General features: G+C 43.3%; 1 protein-coding gene across 1 annotated transcript in view; it reads right to left on the bottom strand.

The window, feature by feature from the left end:
* Positions 1-3,475: 3,475 nt before the first annotated feature.
* The window catches only part of CLIP4 (CAP-Gly domain containing linker protein family member 4), a 44,689-nt gene continuing 21,113 nt past the window's right edge, over positions 3,476-27,051 (bottom strand). Inside the window, exons 9-16 of the mRNA XM_087823440.1 lie at positions 22,143-22,283; positions 20,495-20,584; positions 19,582-19,725; positions 16,044-16,178; positions 12,935-13,058; positions 8,440-8,504; positions 7,339-7,411; positions 3,476-5,696 (exon numbers count right to left, since the gene is read on the bottom strand). Coding sequence (XP_087679566.1) covers positions 5,366-5,696; positions 7,339-7,411; positions 8,440-8,504; positions 12,935-13,058; positions 16,044-16,178; positions 19,582-19,725; positions 20,495-20,584; positions 22,143-22,283 — 1,103 coding nt within the window. The 3' untranslated portion in view covers positions 3,476-5,365. The remainder of the gene's footprint in view (positions 5,697-7,338; positions 7,412-8,439; positions 8,505-12,934; positions 13,059-16,043; positions 16,179-19,581; positions 19,726-20,494; positions 20,585-22,142; positions 22,284-27,051) is intronic.

Below are 27,051 nucleotides of genomic sequence, written 5' to 3'. Positions count from 1 at the left end.
ATTAACTGTTTCGAATGCTCACAACTGTAAACCTACTTTTGCTCCACCCTGTATGTGGCTCCAGCCAGTTACTTAAACTCCTACTCTCTCATTTAAAAATATGAGTGGTTTGGGCCCCCTCCTGCTCCAGCGCTGAAGGCTGAGATCTGCAAGCCTACTCCTCCCGGGAAGGTAAATTCCAACCATCTGCAGGACACGACTGGCGTGTGTTCCTTTTCTTGACCTTGACTCTTAATTCATTTAGAGCCAATTAATTCGGTGCACAATCCCATGGAGCCAAATTGTATTTAATCTTTATACAGAAGCGGGCCAGAAAGAAGTTTAGTATTAGATTGGGGCTTATTCTTTCTACTCAAAGATTTCTTCAACAAATCATGAAATCGTTACCATAGCAAAATGAGGCTAATCGGGGTGGGTTCCTGGGAGAAGCAGAGCTGACAGGACTGTGAGAATCGCACCCGTTAATGCCCTTCACACCTACAGTGTCACACCACTCATTTAACCTTATTAGCAAAGTAAAATTATAAAACTTACCTTCTGAAGGTTATCCTTGGCCGCACCTAATAATTGATGAAGATCTGATGCACTTTCTGTTGGGTGTCAATCTGCACCTCCCAGGCCCATCCCAGAGCAGAGTAACAAAGCCAGGATAAGGCACATGACTGAGACCAGAAGGCGTCTGTGGGGCCCAGCGCCTAAGTAAGCGTCCCAGGGCCACTGCGATGAGGAATTCATTAATAACATGAGTCCTCTCTCCCAGTTACCACTGAATTGCCTAGAATCCCTCTTTTCAGATCTGCAGGCACCCTCTGCCATTGGATGGCAATTTCTAGAAACCTGAATTATACAGCTTTATAGTGGATCTAGAATCCCCAGAAGACAACCAGTTCAAATAACCACCAAAAGGCAAGACTGTGAAGGTTGCAGGCAAGTTATCTATACTTTAGTGCATCTGAAAGTCAATGGGGGGAACAAACCAATTTAAGTATTTTTGCATTATTTCAAAGTAATATTTATATAGTACTCCACAGTTCTCAGAAGAAATGAAGTAATATTAAAGACAGAAGTTCATTTTCCTCATGTATGTTCCAGGAGGCAGTTGGTGAGGTTTTACAGGAGATAAGAAACTAACACAGAACACACAGAATATGGACACTGGGCTTTCCTTCGTAACACGCCAGGGGATGCGCAGTGAGGCCTCGAGAAACTCCATGCTCCTCCTCAATTCCCTAAGCTCTCTTCCCTTCGAGAAAAACATCATCCGGGAAAATTACATTTTAACCAGTATGTATAATTTACTGGAATTCTTATTAGAGACCATTTTTATTGGCAGGTTCAATAAAGGGGACTGAAGTTTTTCAGCTTACTCTCCTCCACAGTCCCCTGCTAACAGTATGGGACTCGTTATGACTATTGATTTTAAAATCCACTTTAGGATGCCTTTTCCAAAAACACTGGAGAGTAGTGCCTATCGTTCATAAGGAGCCCTGGCAGGGCAGCCAATGTCACTAGCCCTGCAGCCGGGATCTAAGCTGAATCGAGAAGCCATGTGAAGAAAGAATTAAAAGAACAGCCTGAAGCCGAGCGTATAATTTTAACATGATTTGTTCCCACGTCAGTCTATTTTGATTTATGTGGAAAACAATCGGCTCAGTCTTAAGGAAGGTACATCTACTTTGAGTAAAGCCGGAGTTGAAAGGTAACCGCCGTGAGGTTTGACGCATGTCGGGAACACAGCATCTGACTATTTAAACTTCCTACACTTTAGAGATGCTTCAAGTTCAAATTCAGCACCAGTAGATTTCTGAGACTGTCTATTTAGTTTTATTTATCGAAGTCAAACAACGCTAAGTACCCACTCCTGAGGCCACATCCCTCCGGACAAAGAAGCCGGCACATACTTCTTCCTCCTGTAACAAGGAGCATTAGCAAAAATTTGGGTAGAAAACATTCATTTTGCCCACGCAAAGGCCTCCGACGTACCCTGCGTGCAACGGATGGCGTGGCCAACCCGCGCAGCCGCCTATGAGCTTCGCTAGCAACGCCCGTTGTATATTCAAGCGGCCGATGTGATGTTTGTAAATAGGGGCCTGAGTATGTACCGAGGGGTGTTACAAAACTACTACTAAAAATATGTGTGATAATGTGAGTTTTGTATTAACTAATGTATTTGTATTGTAAGTAAGTGTAGTGAACCAAAGGGCATGAAAAAAAATAAAAGTAAATTCTCCTACTGGCTTGCAGTGTGGTGGTGCTTTCTACGTGTCTCCGAGTTAAAATGACTCGATCCGTTTCTTAATTAAGGATGATCCTTAACACATTAGGTCTCCAGCCACCGGTCACTGTGGCTTAAATAACGTTATCACATAGTCCACATGAGCTGACATAAAACGCTTGGCACCGGGGACCAATGCTGCACGCTCAGCCAAGACCCAGTTCCTCCTCTCTGTACTAGACCAGGCACATCACTGTGTCCCGTAAATGACCATCACGGCAAACAAATTCAGGCGGGCCCCAGGGAGAGCATAAGGGCAGCTGCCTTAGGTGGCCCTGTTGTGTCTTTCTTGTCCCCTTTTCTACCCGACACCCAACATTTTCTATGTCCTTCATGCCACTGACCCGGGGTAAAGCTGGGCCGCACGAGTCAAGCTTCCTTGCCCTCCTTCCTTCCTTACTAGTAAGATTCCCCGGGTCCGGGGCCAGCTCCCGAGGCCCCGTCTGACGCTACCTAGATGGCATCTGCTGCAAGCACTCGGTGGCCCGGCTGCCTCTGGAGTCCATGAACATTACCAGGCACCTGCTGGGAGCCAGGTATTATCCCAGGTGTTAGGAACCAAGCGATGGGCGAAACAGCCAGATATCCATCCCTCGATCCAGTGAGGGAAGAGAGAAATAAACAAACCAAACGTTTACCGTGAGCAACGGCACTAAGTGCTCAGGAGAAAAATTAAACATGAAGCGGGGCCAAGGGGTTCAGGGGAGGCTGCTGAGGGGACTCAGAGCAAGACCACAGCGTCTCGGCTCAGATTCGGCGAACACCTGTATCTGAACACTTTTAAGCATTTTAAAACATTCCCACCAAGTTACCCTAAAATATAGAAACAAAGTTTTTAGTAGAATGTAGGTAATTATTCATATATTTTTAAGATCTAAATTCAACGTGTTCTATCCTACCTCACACACAAAAATGAAACCCCACCGGTATAAAAGACAATTAAGCAATTTTAGAAAACTGTAGAAACACATTCTTTTCTTCAATGGCTCTCTGTCCATCAAAACAATGTAATAGGGAGGCTAGAAACATAACTTTACTTGTTGAGTGGAAAACATGACACTTTTTAAGACTCGTTATGGGGACAGGGCAAATCCGAGTCACTACTGTAAAGAGAAGAAAAAAAAGTTAAGCACAAAGCGTCTGCACCTGGGTTTCTGAGAAGAGCAGAGTCGGGGTTGGGGTAAATGACAAGACGCCGTCCAAAACCCAAACAGCTTCCCTTTTATTAATGCTCAAGAAGTGACTTTGACATTGAATATGCAAAACATAAATGAAAACACCGAATCTGCATGTATAGCTGTAAACATACACATTACATGGATTTAATAACCCTAATCTAAAATGAGAACAGCTGGTTCTCTGATCGCAAAATAAATCCAGTGTTCGCTTCACTGCTTCTAACGTGAAGTGTTTTACAGTCAACAGGAAGAGTTACAGACACCCAAGTTCAGTATAACCAGGGATTCATGTCAAGGTATAAATAGAGTCTTTAAGAAATAAGCTATATAATAAAATAAGTTCACTTCTGAATAGCAGTAGAGTCATCATCTTCAATCAAAAAAATATTCCTTGGTTACAAAGCAGCCTTATTTTGCAAATGTATTTCAGGAAAATAGCTCTAGTAGTATTCGAAATGCCACCCGTCTTTTTAAAAAGGCGGCAAAGCAACAGAATTCAGGTTTTAAAGAGCGTATCGCAAAATAGTTCAACGTAGTATTTCTGAGCACAAAGTAAGCTCCCCTCTGAGGGATGGTTTTAAGCTTATAAAGCAAACTGTTCTGATATTTCTGTTGCAGGTTAAGGTCTAAATAGCTACAGTTTGAGATCAATCGTTATACCTACAGGACCATAAACTTCAGTACGTGTCCACTACACACCTTTTGCATCATCACATCACTGTCTGGAAGCTTAGCTTGTTAACACATGCTCAGCAAGGAAAATAAAAACATGATCCAGTTCTGTAGCTTTATAACAGGATGGATGTGCAACAACTGAAGGTATAAAAACAGCAAACACCAGCTTTATATATAAAACAAAAAACCCCAAGAAATCATTGACATTTAAGTGAGTGACTACTACACTCTCCCCAACACATCTTAACTTGCACTCTTCTCAAATATCATTTTTACTGTTTTTCATATCCCAGAGGGAAGTGATGGCAATGATGAAAGTGCATCGTTTTAAAAGTGCTGTGTGTGTGTTTTGGAGATATGTCCAATGAGGAAGATAAACAAGTATGTACAAAAAACTCCTATTATGACTTGAACTCATAAACCTAATCAGAGTTTTTATAATTCACCCGGATGAGGAGGTCACCAACACAGAGGAAAAACCTGAAATTATATACTTTGTAGAGAGGAAAGAGCATGCGCCACAGGTCAGGAGGCCCACGCTCTACTCTCAGCCGCGTTAACCGGCTAGTGAGTGACCCCGGGCAAGGCGGCTGCTTCCGACCCCACTTCTGAGCTTGGCGATGGGCGAGACATTGAGCTCAGGAGCCTCTAAGGCCCCAACCGACTCCAAAATTCTAACATATCTTTAGATGAGGCGCTCCTGAAAGGGCACAGTTTTGCCCCCAAATATGAAAAAGACACTAGGCACAGAGCTACTATTCTCTTACTGTACTTATTAGTACAAAAAGAAATAAAACCCAAAAAAACAGTTGACAGAAAAAAGGTCCTGTGGATGTCACATGTTAACCAAAGCTGGTGAAACCTGCACACCTACGGCCTGAGCAAAACCCAGCACCGTGTGCAAAGATGAAACGGAGGCAGCAGCAGCCAGGCCACACTCTGCCCTACATCCAGACTGTTCTTGGGTCTAGAGCCTCGAGAGCTTTGAAAAATGCTCATTTCAAAACTGTTTTAAGAGAACCATTCCATCGTGCTAGCTTGTTAAAGGAGTCGCTCTGAATTGCTGTAACAGTTTTTAGGAAGAACAGCCACACTTTCAAACTCTAAACGGTGGCTGAATAAAGTCGACATCTGCCACAGGCTCTTTATTTCACAGCCTATATATACACGTATACATATATGTACACACGCTCTCACACGCACACGCTCGCTCACTTGAACACGCCGGGAGTTGAACTCAACAGTTCTCATCCACGAGCTTCGACCCATTGATTCCCCGGTAGGTCACTCGGCTGGGCCTCACCAAGACCCCGTGGTTCGGCTTGCAGGTGAAGTAGCGCGTGTCACCCACGGCGCCGTCGTTCTTCCCCTTCGGGCTGCGCAGCTCCAGCCCGAGCCAGATGCCGGCCGCGAAGTCGGTGGCGCCCACGTAGCGCACGGTGCCCATCTCGTTGGAGCTGGTGAGGAGGACCTGGGAGCCCTCGTGCAGCCTGGCGCCCCCCTCGGCGCCCAGGCCCGCGCCCGCGGGGGCCGCGCTGCTCCAGCTGCGGCGCAGGGCGGGCTTCGCTCTGTCACGGGGAGGGGAGGAAAGCTTCAGAGCGACGGCCACATGGGGCGCGCGTCGCCTTCGTTTCCACCGCAGCTCGCAGTTCAGCACGAGAGGGAATACTCTAGGTTCCCAGTTTGATTTTTTTTATTCTAAATAGCAATAGTAGAATATACTCCTGTTTGCCATTTTTTAAGTTTTTCCCGTTTGACTACTTTAGTAATACACTCACCTGGACCCGAGGTTTATTTACATGCGTGTACAGGGGACCTGACCCAGCTGGCACTAACCCTTCCTTTTGCTCCTTACAACACCCACCCACACATTCTGAAAGGTCACACGTTCTACAAATAAAAATAAATAAGTTAAAATTGAGTATATAGCCTCAAAAGTATATTTCTTTTTTCCAACAGCTACTAAGTCTCAATCGTAGGAGTCGCTTTCTTCTCAGAGAAAACAGAGGGCCTGACACTGTCCCGCACGTCCGCGGGTCGGCATGCCTGCGAGCGATTCCCACTCCCCGGCTGCTTCCTCCTCTTGCGTCTCCGCGCCACGCTCTTGCCCTCACACCCTCGGCGCCATCGCGACCCTGACCCCCTTCAGAATCGCAATACCCCGCTGTCTCCTTAGCGACTCCTTCCATCCTGCCTGGGAACTCCTGACTATCTTCAATAAACTGCAGCGCACACTTAGTTACTGCCCTTGAACTCGTTCAGCTACTAGAGCGAGGAGACAGATTTCAAAATTCTCAAAACCAGCAAAGGTTTTAAGGGGAAAAAACACCCACCCACCCAACCCTGCTGAGCAGCACCCAGCACCCAACCCTGCTGAGCAGCACCCAGCACCCAACCCTACTGAGCAGCACCCAGCAGCACCTAACAGACCCTTAGGGCGAGTGGGGGTCCCACATGAAACGTCAGATCTCTGCAAAGCCCCCCAACGACTTCATGCGAGGTTATTACATGAACGCCTGCCCCTGCTTAGCTGACGGCCAAGGCCTCCTGCCTGGGCTCTATCTTCTAGCGGCTTCTCCGCGGAGCCCACGGCTTGAGGCACTTGCCGGCCGGGGACCCCTTCCCCCGGCACTGTTCATAGATTCGCTGGAAAGAATAACTGTCTAGAAGAGCCTCAAGCTCCTCTAGAGGTCAAAGAGGGTGTGGGATAAATAAACATAAACAAAAAAGAGAAAGAGGTTCTCTCTACAAGAAAGAAACGAACAAACAAAAACGCATTTTGAGCAGTAGACTCCCGAAGACGGAGTGGGAGTCTTTTTTTAAAGACCAGTCAGACGACCTTATGCAGACAGGCCTGACCTTTCTTTCTGGTACTGCTGAAAAAACTCAATCAAATCTCTGACTAATGAAGTAAACGGAGTGTAAAAAAAATCAATCCACCCCATTCAGTGATAACACAAAATGTAAATTCCTCCAACTTTCATTAATAGTACTAAACAAATTTGAAAATACATGCAGTCCAGCACTTTTAGTCACTGGTGACATTTTTAAATGAGCTCCTCCTGATACACTCATCACACTTTTTTTCCTAAAGTGTCAAAATTCTACCGAGCAAAGCAAAAGACACAAAATCCCCCTTTTCTTCCTCCACAAAATCCTGCCCTGCTCCCCCGCTGAGGGGTGTTTTTTCTAGATCCTCTTAATACTCACTTGGCAAACGCATTTCTCCTGCTGATCTCCCTTTGGGAAGAAGCCGAGGTGGTACTGAAGCTTCTCCTGAAACCTAAGTGTGAAAGTTAAGGTCACAAGAGGAGAAACAAGTCACAAATCTGCAGTCCTTATTAGAAGGGAGCTTCCACCGTTTCTCCTGCAGATGTTCTGCTAGTTCGGGCATTTCTTTGGAAACGGGAAGCAGAGAAAACACGTGCATACAGAATACAGAAGTCGTTCAGGTTTCATGACAGAGTCTTATCTTCCCTTCCTCACACACGACGCACAGGCACGAGTAAGTTACCATCGTGACGCTGCTTTTGGAAGTTCTGTTAGAAAAGCTCTTGAAAGCCAAATAAAACTGAATTATATACACATTGATAAAGCTGAATCTTTTCTCTCAAATATTCATCTTGATAAATCATATAAAAAAAGGAGAAAACTGTTTTAAAACACTATCGCTACCCGTATCCAGTTTATAAAACAGTAAATAATAAACATCAGAGCTTAGGGTTGCTGTCATCCCCAAATGACAGAGTAGTATCTAAAAATAAAAAAAGATTACACAAAAGGTAAATTTCCGTCATCCCCAAACGACGGAGTATTATCTAAAAATAAACAAAGATTACACAAAAGGTAAATTTCTAAAAAGATGTTTTGAGCCCGGGGGCATGGCTCAGTGATCGAGCATCGACGCAGGAACCAGGCGGTCGGGGTTCGATTCCCAGTCGGGGTCCGGGCCCGGGCTGCCGGTTCAGCCCCAGCAGGGGGTGCATATGGCAGGCAACGGATCAGTGTTTCTCTCTCCCTCTCCCTTCCTCTCTCTCTAAAATCAATAAAAACTTTTTTTTTTTTAATCATATCTTCCGGTGATAATTTTAAACAACAACAACGAGCTAGAGCGATACACAGGAGATTCTATTGTGCAGTAATCATCTTCTTCCTCTTGGGGGCGGGTCCTAGAAGTCTGCTTTATGATTACATAAACTGTACAAATACATCTTATACATCTTTTGCATACATATACACTTCACAGTAGAATGCTTCAATAAATAAAAGCAAAGGAATAATTATTAGGAATATAAAACTGTGTAATCTTACCAGGATAAGAACGGTTCTGTTTATTCGAAGAAATTTCTGAAAGCGTGTCCAGGGAATCGGTTACTCTGTGAATGAAACGAGTAATGCAAACCTCGTTAGAAGTTACTGGCCTTTGGATTTAAGACTGGCTCTTAACTGAGGCTTTCACGCCAGTGAGTTATTTCTTATTTCACTCATTCAACAAACATTCATTGAGCATCTATGAGGAGCCAGGAATAAACTTCAATCTGGCATCAGAGACAGGCAATAATCAAACAAAAGAGGCCCTTGTTATCTAAGATATTAGTACAGAAAAAGTCAACTTAAAGTGAATTCACTTAAAATAGGGAAGCCTATCTTCAAAGAGGAAACCAAAAAATATGAAAATAAATTTATTTCAGATTAAATTTAGATTATAGTTGTAAAAATATCACATTCTTAAATTTTAAAAAGGTATCAGGTGAGTCCGTGATTATTCTGATAAAATTACATGGCTAAAAGAATTCAACATTTTTTTATTTTATATTTGAGTCTAAGCACAATCATAAAGGTCGCTTTCCTGGGTCTGTCTTGATTTTTTAACATTCAAATCATCATTTTTTAAAGGCCAATATCCTAACAGTCTCATTTTCTTTCAATTGTTTGCTGACCTAAACCTGCAAATGATTGCTCTGTCAATCACTTCCTCCGGCATATATTGGCACCATCAAGAAATCCTGCAACTCTTGCAACATTTGCAATTTTTGTCTTGCAATTCATATGCATCTTTTTTTACATGACATTCAATATACAGCAGTCAATGACGGACTGATGGACACAAAATATGACTTGATGAAAAGAAAGGCAGATACCTGAATTAAGTGGTGATGGATAGTTGAGAACTTAATTCTAAAAGTGATCAGTTCATTAGTAATAAGGATGTATTAGTGAGACCTAAGAATAAGAAAATCAATACTATGCTGATGACCACTTGGGCAAAAAGATAGGTAGGTAGGTAGGTAGGTAGTCAGATGATAGTTTTCTTAGAATCTCTCTAAAGAAATATTGGTTGATTTATATGTTAATGGAAGAAAAGTTTATACCTTTTCTTCCATTAACATATGAAAGCTGGGTGTTTGTTAGTAGAAAACCATCCAGGCAGAGGCAGTAATATGTGCAAAGGTTCTGGGACAGGAGGCACATTTTTTAAATAGAAAGGAGGGAAAAGGCCAGCCACAATCTGAGAGAAGCACTATGCCAGGTGAGACTGTGACTGGCCACTAAGACTGTCCCCACACAGTCCCTAGTTTACAGTTCTTCCTTCTTCACCCCAATAAATTCAATTAAAAAGATTTTTTTTTTTAAATCTTCCTTCTGGAAGATCAGTGGAATCTTTAAAGAGCTCCAAAGCTGGTTTAAACGAGAAACTCCTTAAAATCAGGGACCATGTCTGTTTTATTTGCTTACAGAACGCCTAGCACAGCACAAAGTGCTAAAAGACACTTAATAGTGTTTGATGGTGATGAATGACACAATCAGAAGATGACGGGAAGACAGCTGGATCGAGAGAGCGGTTCATTTAGAGAGGGAGCCCTGTTTCTTTTAAGAGGGAGCTGCTTTCAAATGAATCACCTTAAAGAAGATCAAATAGAAGGCCAGAAAAAAAAACAAATTAGAAAACATGTGTTCCATTAACAAAGCGAGGAAAAGATGAAACTACGTAAAAGAAAGTGGCTTCGTAACATAAAAGAGAAGGAAAGCTGTTACGGCATAAAAAACACTGCGCTCGATTTGATCAATACTTACTGTGCCTGCAATAAGCCGCCCTATGTTCTCTGGGTAATCAAACATGAAATGAACAACCCCTGTCCCCATGACTGGGAGACAAATAAAACTTGTACGAGACTGGAGCAATGTGTTAATGAAGCTTCTTCCAAAGTAATAGAGAACGTAGAAGACTGTCACTCAGCATGGATTTTACTCCCAAGTCAATCATTTATAAGACACAGGCCTTGAAGAAAGCCACTGAGCCTCTTTTAACCATTCCTAGGCCATGTGAGCTCCAATCCCCACTTGGGAGCTGTGCACAATAGCACAACTCACTTAACCTCTCTGTGCTTACTTTCCTTATCTGTGAAACAGGGATAATGATCGTGCGTAACCTGCAGGGTTGCTGCTGCAACATGTACAAGGGCCTAAGACAGTGCTGGCACATGAACGTGTCACAGAGCAACTCCATCCTGTTCAAGCCTGCCGGGTTCCTGCATACAGACACGCTAATCATTAGAGGAGTTCTGCGGGTGGCCTGAGTGTTTACGAAAACAGCCCCTTGCCAGAAGGTGTCTCTCGCGAGGAGATGGGGGAAATATGTACCACAATAATGGTTGTTTATCAAAGATTTGCAGGAGCCTCGCGACAGGGCACCAATCAACTGGGGTCATTGGGCTGGGAATGAAGAGATGTCTGGTCTTCCTCGGGCCATGCTGGTGCCCAGGTGTCCACCCTTGTCAATCACCTCTTGCCCCTCCCATTTCCCCTTCCCTGGACATAAAAGAAGCCTGAACTCTGCACTTTCTTAAGATGGATTTGAGGACTCACTAGGGCTCCCATTTTCTCAGTTGGTGCCTTCTCCATCACGAAACCTTTTCATGCTCCAAACTCTGACGTTCCGAGTTTGGGCCTTTCGAAACATTGGGCACACGGACGTTGAACCAGTAACATAAATGCTAATCATTAGCTATGACCTCCTTTTCATTTATAAAATGACTCCAAGAAAAAAACAACAAAAACAGCAACCTGACTAAAAACAAGGGCTTACAAAAAAAATAGCAAAAATAACCACCCTGGGCTGAGTCTGGCTGCATCACTCACTAACACAGGAGATCAAAACATGCCCCCCAACACATGCCACTGTGGCATGAAGATTGTTCTGAGCCGAAGAACTATGAGAATCAACAAATGCAGGGAGAGGCTTTCTCTGAACTCCAGCTGCGAAAAACGGATCCTCCAAAAACAGAACTCAGTTGCAAATCCCCTGCCCAGGAGTTTCATCAAGCAGAGAAGGCTGACTCTTATCCCAGGAGAGGAGACCAGAGCCGACACATGACACCCAGACAGACACTGTCACCAACCATCATACCTCCCGTCGGTTTTCCTGAGGGCCCACATCTCTCCCAACAATCATTCGCTCTCCTGTAAATAGACTACCGCCCTCCTCCCCTATTAAGATGTCTATAAACACTCTAACCCAGCCACTTTGGTTGTTCACTTCTTTCTGTGATACCCCGTGCATGTAAAAATAAAATTTAATAAATTTGTAATATATTTTCTCCTGTTAATCTATCTGTTGTCAGTTTAATTCACAGACACACACCCCCGAACCCACCCCAGATCCTGAGGGGAGAGGAAAAGTTTTTCCTCCCCTACACTAGCTATAAGACTTTAGCTAAATTACTTTATCTCATGAAAGTTGCTTCACCTGCAAAATGGGAGTGCTCGTAACACCCCACTGGGTTTGGGGATTCATGGGATATGCATCCGAAATGCACTGCCCAGAGCCCGCCACTTACTAAATGCAGTTTCCCAGCTCTCCTGACCAAATGCTTATTAGGGTCAAATAAAGAAACATTTAATTAAAGACACCTTATAAACTGCAAAGCATGATACATTCAATGCTATATTATCATAAATAAATAAAACTATATCAAGTACATCATAGAATAAAATTAATACAAAAACTATAAGTAATTATTCAATATGAAAAAGCAAATGGATATAAACATGTCAGGAGGTGGTCACACAGTCCGGCTGGACGTGAACCGGGGAAGACTCCTAGGGTGTGACTGCAGACTATTCTCACGAAGGTGGTTAGGCCACAGATGCTATTTCCTATTGAAAGATCAGCATCCCACTGCCCACCCACTGGAAAGCACACCAAGCCAGCCTCTCTCAGCACGTAAGTCATTCAGCACATAAGTCATTCTGGAATTCGTGACAACTTAATTTCTGCTCAAATGATTTTTTATAACCGGTGTGAGCTGATACAAAAGTGCACTATGCTAAGAAGAGACACCGAGGAGGGTATCACACATAAATCCTTGAGGCTTCGCTTCCCCCCAAGATCTACTGCCTGTCTATTTTTGAAAACTAAAGAAATCAGAGGAAAAGCCACTTTGGTCCCGTTAGGTTTGCGGGAGAAGGCCGGGGCCCTGAAGCAATCAGAGAGCATTTTCCCTTCTGTTTGCATGCCAGATGAGGCGCGCTGCTCTGTGTCAGCGGCAAAGCCACTTCTAATAGCCTCCACGTACTCATAGGGTTTGCAAATGAGGAATAAAGGAGGCTTTTAAAATTGCAAATCTCCAGCAAAGCAAATTTAGCTTTCCGCAAACCTCCTCTCCGAAGGAGGTGGCTGGCGAACCCCACGAAAGAAGATGAACACAGTCAGCGCACGTCTTCCATGTGAAACTCGGGGCTCCGACCGCAAACCCGGGCAAATCTCAGCCAGCTCTTGCGAACAAATGTGAATTCCGGCCCTCACCTCTGCACCCGGGAGGGCGGGGCGAAGATCCCGTGCCGCGGGGAGCAGCTGAAATACTGCACGCCGCCCACGGAGCCGTCGTTCTTGCCGTGGGGCTTCTCGAGCTCTATGCCGTACCAGCAGCCTGCAACGAGAAGGGCCGGTTTAGGGGCGCCTGCGCCACAGCCAAACTGTCACGTCTTCCGCGAGCCCCAAGTCTCGATGGCTTCACAGTCTCACAAATGACCCACAGGAGGCACCATCGTCACGACCACTCAGCTTTCAAATGATGAAGTTGGAAGGGCTGAAAAACCAGCAGGAGCCACCTCTTCCGAGCCTGACTGCGGAGCTGTGGAGAGAGACAGAGCTGGACCGGGCAGGCGCGAGCTCCGCGGGCCGGCTGTGATGCCGGTGGCCCGGGACCGCGATGGCCTGGCGCCGCGTCGCAGGAGCTGTGCTCGGGGCCGGGACGCGCGGCCCAGCGCTGGGCGGACAGACGCACGCGTGACCTTTGCGTCTCACTCTCCCGGTGTCAGAGCACCACAGTCAGTTCCGAAATAACCAAAGCAGCACGCAAATAATACGGGAGATATGCCCAGGCATCGTGGCAACTCTTCTTCTTCTTATTTTTTTATCCCCACTCAGGATGAAATGAAAAGATTTAGCTTAGCTAAGGGGAGGGATTTTCGAAAAGGCTTTTAAGTATTTAAAAGGGTCCACTCTGAGAAAAGTCATGGGATTTCCTTTTCCAGAGCCTAACATTACCGTAGTGGGGTTGCTTTTAGCGTGGTAAATATTAGGTAAGTGGACAAATACTCCTAGAGGAAAGGTTCTTGAATCGAGGGCGCCTCAAGACCAGTTAAAAGTACCTAAAAATCCATACAATTTCCTGTTCACTTAAAAGGAAAATACAGCAGTGATTGTATTTGGTCTCCTACAATCAGTAGCAAATAAAAAATAGGGATACAGGTATTGAGAAACTCATTGCAAATTATAAATTCCAAAATACAAAAATATTGTTTCTTTCAGATTACTGGTTCAAAGGGTCAGTTCTGTAAAGTCTAAAAAGGCAATCAGACGTTCTTAAGAGTTTCCCCCTTATGTTCAAAAAGATGACACCTGAGCCCATTTCCAAATACTGGGGTTTGGGCTGGAAAGATTAATTGCATGACCATGTCTTTCACATTTAAACAGTCCTACTACGCACAAGTAGAGAGCAATGCATGTTCTGAATGCAGCTCAGCACATTTCTGAATGTCATTAACCAGGTCAGCCTGGCTGCCACTGCTGTTTCTCTGAAGGACAGGGTTATAATTTTCCACGTTTTACTTCCTTCTGCCGTTGATGCTTTTTCTATATAATTTTTTTGCATTTTCTCATTTTAATGTACCACATGACTGCTCCATGCTTACCATATAACTCTTGAAAATGTGCAACACACAATGAAAGACACTGTGACAAGTGTGAACAACAATGACCACACATCGTCAGGTCGTAGTGAGGTACAGACATCTTCCCATTTAAAAAACAACATTCAGAAGTGGCACCGATAAAAATGCTAGAGAGACTAAACAAGACCCTCTCAAGTCTAGAGTTTATCATCTATAAAAAGCCTACATATGACCCCTGTTCTACAGAACTGAATGATAGAGCCATTGATGCCATGAGAAATACATGCGACTGCTTTCTAAAAGGCAGAATGACTTTAACGGAAAAGTTTCTAACTTTTATTATATTGGCTTATTGCTTCCCAGATTTCTAAATGCTCCACATTAGGAATTTAAAAATTAAAAGTCATTTAAACAAAAAATAAAAAATTTAAAAACATTTAAAGTCAAACTAAACGATGACCTGTATCCAGCGGATCAAACCACTCCAGCCTTGTCTAATAGAATCATGGGACAGAAACTCAAAAGACACACGGTGACCATGAAAAATCAACCTGCCCTTGGGGTTCCTAAGTTTTTATTTGAGAGCTACATTAGGAACATCCCAGCCATCCTCAATTACTACCTGGAGGCCTAAGAGAAACATGAATTATAAAACATATGGCCCCTCTCAAATCAATTAATTGCACTGCAATTATAAGTGGCTTTAATGAAACGGGAATGTGTGGGGCGACAGTTCTGCAGGGCGCACTCCTGTTTCTGCACGTTCTATGGACGGAGGCGCTGACGGGCTGCTGGTGGATGTCTGTACAGAGGACAGGCTTGGAGGAGAGAGACAGAGTCTCCCCAGAGCAAAACACGGGCATGCTCCCTGTCTGGCGTAAAGGTGCAGATGCTTAAGCTCACAGCTCCTCTTCTATAGCATACACCTGGCCCTCTCTATCTCACCTTCAGGGAACTGGGGCTCAGGGAACAACTGCCCCCCCCCCAAAAAAAAAAACGGTGACACCCTGGCTATTGCTATTGTTGTGAGCACTAAAGTCCTCTGCTTCTGGCCCAGGAGCCACCATCTGCCAGCATCGATGAAAGCGTGGCAATCGAACTTGTTAGCTTGCAAATAGGGTAACATCTCAGACCCTTCACAGTTCCTGACAGACTGCTACAAACTTTTTTTAAAAATCAATGCTCTCGGCAGCCTGGTCTTTCCATGCTGCGATGCCACCATGTGTCAAAACAGCACATTGCTGTTCAAAACATACCAACATGGCTTCATTCAACTGGCTCCCACCTGAAATCACAGTCACTAAAGATGCAAGAGAAAAACAGCCTTTACTTCTGGAAATGCAACGTAATTAATATGTAAACACACGTATTTTTAAGGTCCCAGGGTACACAGAAGCTACGTGCAGTTAACGCATCACCTACTCATTTTCAAGATTATCCTCAGAAACGCCGAATCTTAAAGTGTTTTCTCTGTCATTAAGCACACTCAGCAATCAGCGAGTGAAACTGGAGAGTGACAACTACTTTTAACACCAGGCAACTGAAGACACAATTGGCAGGAAAAATTTACGGGTAACAGTCAACATGGGCACAAACAGTCTGCGGTTTAATCATGGTTTTGCATTTTCTGCGCCACAGTTACCAACTGTGAATCAAAAATTCTCTATAATTAAACGGCATTTACATGTAACATTTTACACCTTTGGTGTTCCAAAGAATTCAAACTGAACATGAGTTACCTGGAGCAAAGTTTGTCGTCCCAAAGAACCTGACGGTGCCAATTCTCTGGCCCACCACCAGCACTCTGTCCCCGAGCTGCAGCTCCCCTTCACAGCGGGTACCATTTGCTGCAGATGCTGCTGAGGAGTTCAAACCTGTTTAATGGGTTGGTGGGGGGAGGGGACAGGGCAGGCCAAGAGGAGAGAAAACAAAGGGGGGAAAATTCAAAAAGCACATTAGCCAAAAAACCACTAGGTATTCTAACCAGTCTAGTGGGTTGGAGATTTCAATATATGAAGCCTTTCATCATAGATCGTCTACAGCAGCGATTTTCAACCTTTTTCATCTCACGGCACACAAACTAACGAAAACTCTGCGGCACACCGAGAAATGTATTTTTTGCCAATCTGACCAAAAAAAAAAAAAAACAGATAGAACTATGATTCATTCACACTGGACGGCTATTATTGTTTTGGCTGTCGTCATTTTTTTATTCGACAATCTGAGGGAAAAGAGGTCAGTGCCCCTGACTACAGAGCCAGGTGTTGCATGTTTCACAAATTCTTGCAGCACCCTGGTTGAAAATCGCTGACCTCTAGTTCTGTTTCTCGCACGTGAGGTCAAGCTGTTCAGAGGAAACGTGAAGGAAGGGCTGCCTGGGAAGGTTACTGCCACGGGAATGTCACACACGATTCCTGATCCCCTCTACCTAGACTGCCTGGCGGCCCCGTCTCCGAGAGCCGAGGTCAGCGCGCCTTTTCTGTCGGCTGGACGGTCAGTGTTCTGGGCCTTGCAAGCCACACCGTCTCCGTCACAACCACTCAGCTCAGCTGGTGAAGCTCAACAGCCGACACAGACAGAATGGGCGCGGCGTGTTCCAATTAAACTTTATTTACAAAAAACGGGGTTGGTTGGATTTGGCCCATGGGCTGTCGTTGGCCGATTGTAAAATGCTACAATTATAGCAGTTCACTGGACAGGCAGGTGATTTGACGGTGAAACTGCTATAAGGTTCCAATGACCCCAAACTAATTTCCTTATTAGGGACGAAACCACTCTCCCCCTCGCCTTGATTCAAACCTCAACCCTGAAAAGCCCTTTATTAAACATCAGACGTCCTGGAGAAATAGTCTAGGAAGTTTTTCAACTGTAACAGGGAAGAGGTGGCCCTGAGGCTTCGCCCATCAGCCCATAACCAGGCTGAATAGCTGTTACCTGGGCGGCCTCGAGAAGCCCAGGGGAGGGCATGGGGTAGAGGGCAAGTCACACTGCGAAAGGGCGAGAAGCTACAACCATGGCAACAAATAAGCCCCGGGAGGAGGAGGGGGGAGGTCTGGATAAAGCGCAATACTAAAAAGTCCCGGGCCCTCATAATAACTACTCTTTCCATAGCACTTCACAGTTTACAAAGTGTTTTTCATAAGAATTATAACTATAGGTAAGATGCAAACTCAGAAATTAACTAAGTAAGACACGGTGTTCACAGGCAGCAGGTGGCACGCCTGGGTGAAAACCCAGACCCCGCGACCAGAAACCCTCAGGTCTGCCCCAGGCTGTCCGTAGACAGTGGACCAAAGACGAGTTCTAGGCTGAGGACAGACCCCCCTCCCCGCCCCGACCCGTTCTCTCTGCTGCTCCTCTTCAATTCTCTGCCTAACTTCCCAATAAGGTGCACCCCCTGCCGTCCACATCTCCCCCAAACGCGTATCTCCAGGGAAAATGGAATATGACTCATCTAGAAAACTTTCTCCAGGAGCCGTCTGGGGTTCCAAACGCGGAGTCTCTCATGCCCGCCCCGTCTCTGCCCCGCTCCCCTGAAAGGCCCCCTGTCCCACCCGCACGATACCTTCCTTCAGCTTCACTGCTGCTTAGGTGTGCACGCTCCTCAAGTTGATGAGAACAACAAAGAGGTTAAATATTAGGCACACTAGGGTGGAAAAGGTAGTTCCACACCCACGAATAAATGTTAAAATCAAGTAACTGTCAAAAGCCCAAGTTCCAAATGAAGGAGCCTTAAAAACAGACACAGAAAGAGGGCCGGCTGGACTGGAATCGCCGCCTGGCCGCGGGTCTGCTCCTGGCCTTGGGCAGCCCGGCCGCGGGGGAGAGGCGCACCCCGAAACTACACAGTCTGCGGGGACAAGTTCAGCCAATGCTCTCGGTTCCCTGTTTTCAGAGTCCCGACCCTTAGGTTTATCAGCAATGTTACTGCTGAGGGCTTGTTTGTTGGGGTTGTTGTTTTTCCCCATACAATAAAGGGTTTTAAAAAGAAGAAAAATCCTGTCGTGAGCATTTTCTATAATAAAATATTGATTCAGGATCAGTTTTAAAAATACTAGAAAAAGGATCTTGTAATTATTATAAAATTCATTAAAAATAATTTCTGCCAAAATGGCTTCCTTTCCTTTCTGGATGAGTTTTCCATGTAGGTAAACAAGCGAACTGCAATAAATTTCATGTACAACGACTTCAACCCGAAGTGTGAGGAAGCGTCCTGCACATCCCCGCACTAACTGAAGGTGAGCGGACTGCAGACGACCGCGCCGGGTTCAGCGCCAGGCCCGACCGCGTCAGAACAGGTTCCCGTGGTCGACCTGCTGGGAGAGCCTCGGACCCTCGCCCACGGAGTTTTAAATAACAACTTGGGTGGAAACAGAGGAAAGCAGGCTGTATAAACATGCAGGTGACACAAGAGCATGTGAAAAAGCTGACACGTGCGACGTGAGAAACAAATTCAGAGGCATGAAGCCTCTAACATTAAATTAACTGAAAATAAATGTAAAGTCCTAGACGAAGCAGCAAAAGGCAGAATCACAGCCCACGGCCCCACCTGAGCCAGGGGCACAGTGCGGTCGCCGGTGCTGCGCAGGCGGCCCTAGGCTGTGCTTGCGCTGAGAGGCAAGAGCTCAGCTCGCCGCCGGCTGCCAGGAGGGCTCTGGGACCCCGGGGCGGGGAGGCTGATGGCCCCTGGGCAGCGATGGACTGAGCAGCAGCAGAGAGCACCGCAGACGGAGCTGAGGTGAAGGCCGGGTGGGCCCCTCACGCACTGCCTGCCGGAGCACACCACGCCTTACCCCTGGGCCTCAGCTTCTTCGTGCATAAAATGAGGGCGCCAACAATGGCACCTGCTCCACGGGTTTATTTTGAGAATTACGTGCAATAAGGTACATAAAGCGCCTAGAATAGTACTTGAAATAATACACACAATACACGTTCATTATTATTTGGTTTCAGAAAGAGATGACAAACCACGTATTTCCAATTATCTGAGGGTGTGTCATAAAGTTCTCTAATGAGCCCTAAAGGGCTGGAGGCCTCGGGCACATGGGGAAGCCGGGTACCCGGCGTGGGCAGAGCGCCAGGGGAAAGGCTGAGAGCTCGAGTTTGCTCAAGGAGGGGAGGGAGGTGGGGGCCGGGGGCGACACGGGGAAGGGTGCGAGTAGTTCAATCTGACGGAAGGAAAGGGTTCCTTCTACGCATTTAAAAAGAGCAAGTCTACTTACAAACAGACCAAGATAAAAAACACCAAGAAAGCCAGGTTGAAAAAGCCATAGATACCAGCACTGGCTCGCGATGGCGCAGACGGGCTTTTGCTCAGGGTTTTCTTGCCGTTGCTACGTGCGTTCAGTTTCCTGGGGTGGCTCTGTTTGTGCTCCAGAGAAGACGCCGAGGACAGGCTGCTGATGGATCCGGGCAGGTTAACTGACACAGTAAAGGAAAGAAATCTATCACAGGGCCGAACACAGGACGGGAGCCAATGAGATACTGCCCCAGGGAAATCCTTCGGAAACTCCCCGCTTAGCTTCTCCCGTTGTGGACTGCCTGGTGTTGAGTGCCTGGTCCCATGCGCATACAGCTCATACACGAAAGATCTTATAACCCAAGCAACTGTGTTTTAAGGGTTCACACTATATGATGACAATCTTATACAGGACGATGTCATCACATCCATGGACTTAAACCAACTACCTATTCTAACCACCACTTTCTCACCTCTCACTTTAGATGGGACAGCAGAATCCCATCTTATATTTATACAAACAACGCCGTTAATATGTCTTAAGGTAACGAAGTTTAGTATCAAAATGTTTTGAGTTAACCTGGAGGCAAACAGAAATATTTCCGAATTTTCTGTTCATGCTCTATTCACCCGATGTTTTGATAGCTAAAGGCAACTTTAAATATTTTATCAAGCCATCTACACTATGTAATTTCCTTTTACTCTCTTAATATAGCCCGGTAGTTCTCTTATTTAAGTGTACATAAGAATCACAGTACCGGATTTTATATAAAAACATATACATACTTTATTATGAGCTGCTCAGGGGATTTTCAAGGATAAATTTTTACTGTAATGACTTTTCCCTGAAACACTTTAAAATGCAGTCCCCATAGAAGCTACAGCATTATATTATCTTAAAGTTCCATCATGAAATGTAATTTTGAGAGCAGAAGTTATAAGATATATTACCATCTTTGTCTGTTACAGTTTTCAGTTCCTCACCAACAGGTAACGAAAGCGTTGACTCCGAAGCACTGTCTCTTTTTGGCGGCATTAACCCTAGAACACAGAAGCAAAATATGTTCAGCAAGAAAGAACTTTATTGTTAAACACAACAATGTACTTTCAAGGACAGACACCTCTCGTTACCTAAATCCTACCCACTTCTGAAAACATGTTGGATAATAAATTCACAGACAGCAGAGGCCAACAATTTATTATTTAAAGGGAAAAGAAAAGACTGCATTCCTAGCCCACTTTCCCCCAAAATCACTAAAGAATCTTTTAATCCTGTTTAGCACTCCATTAAGGAATTCTAAACCCTATAAAGCATTTGCAACACGGCTACTGAACTGTGTGACACTTAATGCACGCATCAGCATCAGTGTGTCCGCACAGTGCGGGCAGGTAAAGCAGACCTAACGCGGCCGAGACAGGACTGCTGCACACGCCAGGACCTGCAAACGATTTACAGCATTTCCCTGGTGTGTGCGTGCAAACTCATTATAGCAGAATGATTCTCTAGTTAGATCGTGAATTTGGGGTAACAAACTTTTACAAATAATTGTAACAATTACTCATTTAAACGAGATAGTTTTTAAAAAATACTCTACTCTTTGCCACCAGTATTTTAAAACTGACTACCCCACTCTCAATACATCCAACTCCCACAAAAAAAACCTCACTTTAAAAAAAAGCTCAAAAGTAACATTCTACCTTATTAAGGCTCCTGTTTCAATTCTATAGAACCAACCAAATTCCTGGACAGAATCCTTTAACCCCAGCAGAAAAGCCTTTTCTGCGTCAAGTAGTAACGAGTTGGCAAGTGTGCAGCGAGCTCCTGTTTTGTGCTATGTGCTACGGTGCACACAAAAATACCAAATACTCTCACAGTCCATTTAAAATTCCCTATTTTGCTGAGAGAATAAAAGATCTGCCCAAGTAAAGGAGTCAGAGGACAAAAACCCAAGATAACAAAGAACAGTCAGGTGGTGGGAATAAAGGTGTGGAGAGGTTAGGGAATGAAGAGATAAAAGTGATCTGGGGTCATCGGGGGAGTTTTCATGGAGAAACAGGATCTGAGAGAGCAAGTAAAGAATGGCTGGGACCTCAAAAGGCAGAAGTCAAATGACTGCCCTCAGGAACCAGCATGAGGCAGAGTATCCAGGGAAGAGAGTGCGATGTGACAAACCACACTCAACTGCAGCAGCAGTCGGGCTCCATCAAACGCAGCACAGGCTCTGACTGCCAGCTCCAAGAGTGGGCAGTTTTCTGGTTAAAAAACAAGTCACTAAAATTCTTGAATAGGTGATCAACATAAAGCTAGTTGTGTAGAGATTTATTAGAGGTATAAAATCTAGCTTTGAGGTTAGATTAGGGGTTGATAAAGGCATGGAGATAGTAGGAAGGAAAGGAAGGAACAGATCAGAAATCCTCGCCAGGAACTGAAATCATAAACTATGACGGAGATGGAAAAAACATGTTAAGAGGCAGGTTTTATTAGATTCGGGTTCCACAGTTAAGTGGCAAAAAACGTGCGAAGCTACCTAAATATAAGGCATTCCACAAATAAAGCTAGGACGCTGAAGAAGAGCTGTAACGCTCCGGTTTGGCCTACCCGTATTCACTTTCGACGTTACGTGAGCCACCTCGACTTTCTGGGGCCTGGTGAGCGGCGCGGCCTTGGCAGAAGGCGAGCGGGCCGTGCCCTTCTTGCGATCTTTGGCTTTGCTTATCTTTGAAAGCGGTGCAAAAATGCCTGCGGGAGAAGGTCGGATTTTGGTGTTAAACGGTTAAAAGCATTTCAGATAAAGAGGCCGGTACAACTACTTGGTAATATAAAATTTTGAGTTCTTATTTAGCTCCTACTAGGTGTCCTGCAGTGACAGACAGACAGACACAGCATGTGCCCTCAAAGAGTTTACAACCCAGTTGTCAAGACTGACAACAGACACGATCATTTAAGAATCCCATACAAGACACATGATCAGATGTTCAGTGAAATACATACAAGGGAAAGAGAAATGAGTCAAGGTAGCACGTTTCCATTATAATTATTTCTGATTAAGCTACCGACACATAGTGCACTATATAAAAACTACTCGTGTCACTTCATCCCTACCTCCTTTCAGACTTAAATTTTTCGCATATTAAAGGTTTTTAGGTCCACGTTTTCTCTCTCTTCAAGCCAGTACAGCTTTAGAAGACAACATTCAATATTACTCATCTCTGCATTCGCCCACTGTACCAAACCACAGTGCCTTACACATACAGGGAGATAAAAAAAATCCTTTCAGTGTAAAATATAATCTTCCCTAAATGCCTAGCCCTCGGCTCCTGCCGATCAGAAACAAGACAGTGTGTGCTGGGGAAAGAGGCACCCAGGGCCACGGGAAGGGGTGCGATGTGAGCGGCTGGAAGCACAGAATTCCCTTTGAAAAGGAGTTTATCCAGGCAAAAAAAAATACCCAGTATCGGTAAGTACGTATGGACATTACAGATAGTGGATACAGACTATAAATACCAAGATTATCTGGCTAAGATATTTTTATAAAGAAAGTAAAGTCCTAATATTCACAAAGAAAATAAAGTCCTAATATGTATAGTATACTCTTCCATTGAGTGTTTATAACCTAACGAAGACATGAGTAAAATCTAATATATTACAAACAACTTAGTTTTAAAATAGGATTGTAGAAATGTTAAAGGCTCTACAAAAAGAGCTTTGTTAATAGCTCACAAGTATAGCAAGTGCCAACTATGATACTTTTCTGCTGATCTTCAAACTCTTTCCTCCCCTGGATTCTACAATACCTTACCCGATGGTCCTACCTCTTTGATTTACCCACAATGCTCTCTCTTCTGTCTCCCACCTATCCGATTTTCCCTGACTTTCTATTGTTTTCTTTGCCAAATACACACACACACACACACACACACACACACAAGCCCCTGATGGTGATTCCATTCGGTGTTGCCAAGAGTTGGGAAAAATAACTGTTTTATACTCTGGGAATATAAATTAGTACAATGTTACTGAAAGATAACAATTCTGACCCAATCCACTTCATTGCATTTATTATAAGGAAATACTTAGAGGTATGTCCAAAAGTTACAAGGTTACATTTGTATAGTATGAGGAGAAGACAGATTTCAAGAGCCAAAACAATTTCTAGTTTCCTACTATGACCCATTATGAAAATTAATCATGAGAAAATAATCCAAATAGGAAGAACAGACTATATACCTGCATATGTCATCATTGCAATATTATTTATAAGTAGGAAAAACAATTTTGGGCAATGGGATGAATGAATGAAGTATATCTATGAAGTACAGTATCACCATTCATAAGTAAAACAATAAAGACTATGTAGAAATATGAAAAGAAAATAAATTACATGTTTGATTACCTTATGATTACATCTGTGAAAAATTATAATGTGGATATAAAGAGGATTGTAGAAAACTGGAAACTAAAACATACTTATGAGAGCAGACTATTATTTTTCAAATTTGTATCAATAACAATGTTCAATGAATTTAAAAAAAAAAATGTGGTTTTTCTTTCAAAGTCTTACAAGAAAAATTCCATGTGATAAAGTTTATTTGTTTTAATAAAATAATTAAATATATGATTATATAGCTTTACAAGGTTTCTGTAACATATAAAATCTCATCTTCTTGGTAGTGGTTTTTTTAATTAATCAAATCATGTGGGAGAATCAAAACTATATTTAAAGCAATGACTGGATACCACCAAAACCCAACGTGTACATGGTATGTGGGCTAACCTTCCCATTCCGTACTCATACTAATCAGACTATGGGGATTTTTCTCAGATCTTGATATAGAATTGTAAGGTTAAGTAAAAATAAACACATAAGGAAGAATTATTTTTAAATAGAAGGGTAATACATTTCCAGAGAAACGTGGCCCATTTGTTTAACTACAGTTCCTCCCCAAACTCCACTAAAATAGATGTGCTTAACGTGTATATTTAACTCCAATTTCCCCCAAAACTCCACTAAAATATTAATAAGGAATAAAAGTGGTATACACTCTAAAGAAAAAAGAAAATGACAAAAAGAAAAAATACTAAAAGCTTCCAAAGAAGTTCCCAAAGAGAGGGGGGAAGGTCAAACACAGAAGACAGAAAGGCTCTGAAAGTTCTAAACAGCAACACGGGAAGCTCAAGATTAGCAGCTGGCGAAAGAGGCAGGAGAGCCACGTCCTGCCCTGCCCGAGGCCTATTTTTGTAAAGCTGAGTTGGAGCACGGCCACTCCCACTTGTTCACATATTGTCTAGGCTACGCATTCACTACAGCGGGAGAGCTGAGTAGCTGCAACAAGAGGCTATGGGCCATAAAGCCTAAAATATTTCCTATCTGGCCCCTTCACGGAAAAAGTTTGCCAAACTACATCAGATAATCGAGTATTGCCTACAAAATACTGAGAGAGTATGAATGCCAACCGAACATTCCTTACCCTCCCAAACTATCATGTGAAGTGTGAGGGTAGAAACAAACATAGTTTTAGAATAAAAGTTCTCAAATATTTAGTTCTGATGAGCCCTTTGTCAAAAAGATACTGAAGAATGTGCTCCACCAAAACAAAAAAGGAAACAAAAGAGACTGACTTAGAATAGTACCAGCACCAAATCTTTCTCTTCGTAGTATAAAGTCAAAAGATATCTAAAATTGGAAAAATCAAGAACGCTTCACATAGATCATTTTCAAATGTGAATATTAATATCAGAAGATACAGTTAAAGGAGTTGAAAAGTTCTCATCTCTAAAGAGCAGGCCTCAGGGTCAGGGAAGGGCAAGCCAAGAGAGGGTTTAGCTGTTGTTATTAATAAACATTACAAGAACAATTTGACTTATTAAACTAGGTACATGTATTCACCTTGGTGATTATTAAAAGACATTTAAAAAAATGTTACCAATATTAGAATGTAAAATTATAAAATTATAAAGTTTTATAATTTAAATTATGTAAATTATAAAATTTCCATGATTGCTAAAACTTAGAAACAACTGAGATATCCTTCAGGAGGTGAATGGATAAACTGTGGCACATACAGGTAGACCTAGACTTAATGAGTGTGATGTGTCGATGTAGGTTCACCAGTTGTAAAAAATGTACCCTCTGGTGAAGGGGTGTCGGTGACGGGGAAGCTACGCATGTGCGGGAGAGCAAGGGGTATACAGGAAGTCTCTGTACCTTCTTCTCAGTTTGCTCTGAACCTAAAACTATTCTACAAACAAAAAAACAAAACAAAAAAGTCTAAAAATTATAAAATTTCTACAATTTAAAAAATCTAGTATGTGCTAGAATGAACAGATCAGTGGAACGAAACAATCCAGAAACAGACTACAGCCTTTATAAGAACTTATAATAAAGGAGACTGAAGTCAAAGAGAAAATGATAGATTTAGAAAGAGAGAAAAAAAATGTTGCTGGAAAGAGACCAATTCTTTGACTTCTGTCTGACCAGGGGATTCCCACCGTTCCGGCCCCCTGCCTCTCCTGCCCCCCACCTCAAATAGTCTAGCACTGGCCTGGCTCAGAATACCAAGCTGGCTCAGCAGGAGGACTACCCCCGTTCTTTCACATAACCCGACACATGATTCTTGCCCCCAACTTGCCTTTAAGTTTGTAAAGGAAGACAGGGGCAAGGGTCGTGGGGGTATCCAGCTTTGTCCTAATCAAGCTGCCTCTCCTACGGGTGATGAAATTTGGGGAGCCCACATGCATCCTGTTACAATATAAGCACTTCCCAGCCATCTGATTTACATTTGCCATGTGTGTTGTTAATGGTTTGGATCTTGCCTTTGGTCTGCCTGACAGTTGCCAAAATTAGCTAATAGAGGAAAATTAAAATTAAATTCTTAATCTCTCACAACTAACCAAATAAATTCCAAATGGGTTAAGTAACAGAGTTTTTAAAAATTAAAATATTCAAAAGAATAATATATATAAATCATAACTAATGATTGGATTAGGAAGACCTATCTAAGCTTGAAAGCAATGTAAGAAATTATAAAGGAAAAAATCTTAACTACATAAAATTATATGTTCAAAAACACTGTGCGTGAAGTTCAAAGGCAAATGACAAACTGAACAAAATATCCGTAATAAATATAAGGGCCTAATATCCTAAATATGTATTTGTATTTTAAAAAACTTATGGTTTTAAAAACCACTAATATCTCAAATTTTTAATGGACAAATAATATGAATATTTCTTGGCAACTGCCAAGGTAACACAAAAAATACTAAAATATTTAAATGTTTTATTTCAAAACAATCAGAGAAATATGAATTCAAACACAGAAATTTTCACCCATCAAATTAGAAAATAATCAAAGGAAATAGAGATGTAAAAATCACAATATTTAAAGATTTAGGGAAATCATATTGGCTGTCAAGAAAAAGTACAGAATATATAACTATATATAATCCAAATTTTGTGAAAAAGTTAAACGGAAAAAATATACACATAATTTTCTTCTTCTTTCTCCTT

The sequence above is a fragment of the Miniopterus natalensis genome, chromosome 13, assembly GCF_054644295.1.
Source record: "Miniopterus natalensis isolate mMinNat1 chromosome 13, mMinNat1.hap1, whole genome shotgun sequence".
Taxonomy (NCBI): Eukaryota; Metazoa; Chordata; class Mammalia; order Chiroptera; family Miniopteridae; genus Miniopterus; species Miniopterus natalensis.
This window is presented reverse-complemented; position numbering and strand designations above follow the sequence as displayed.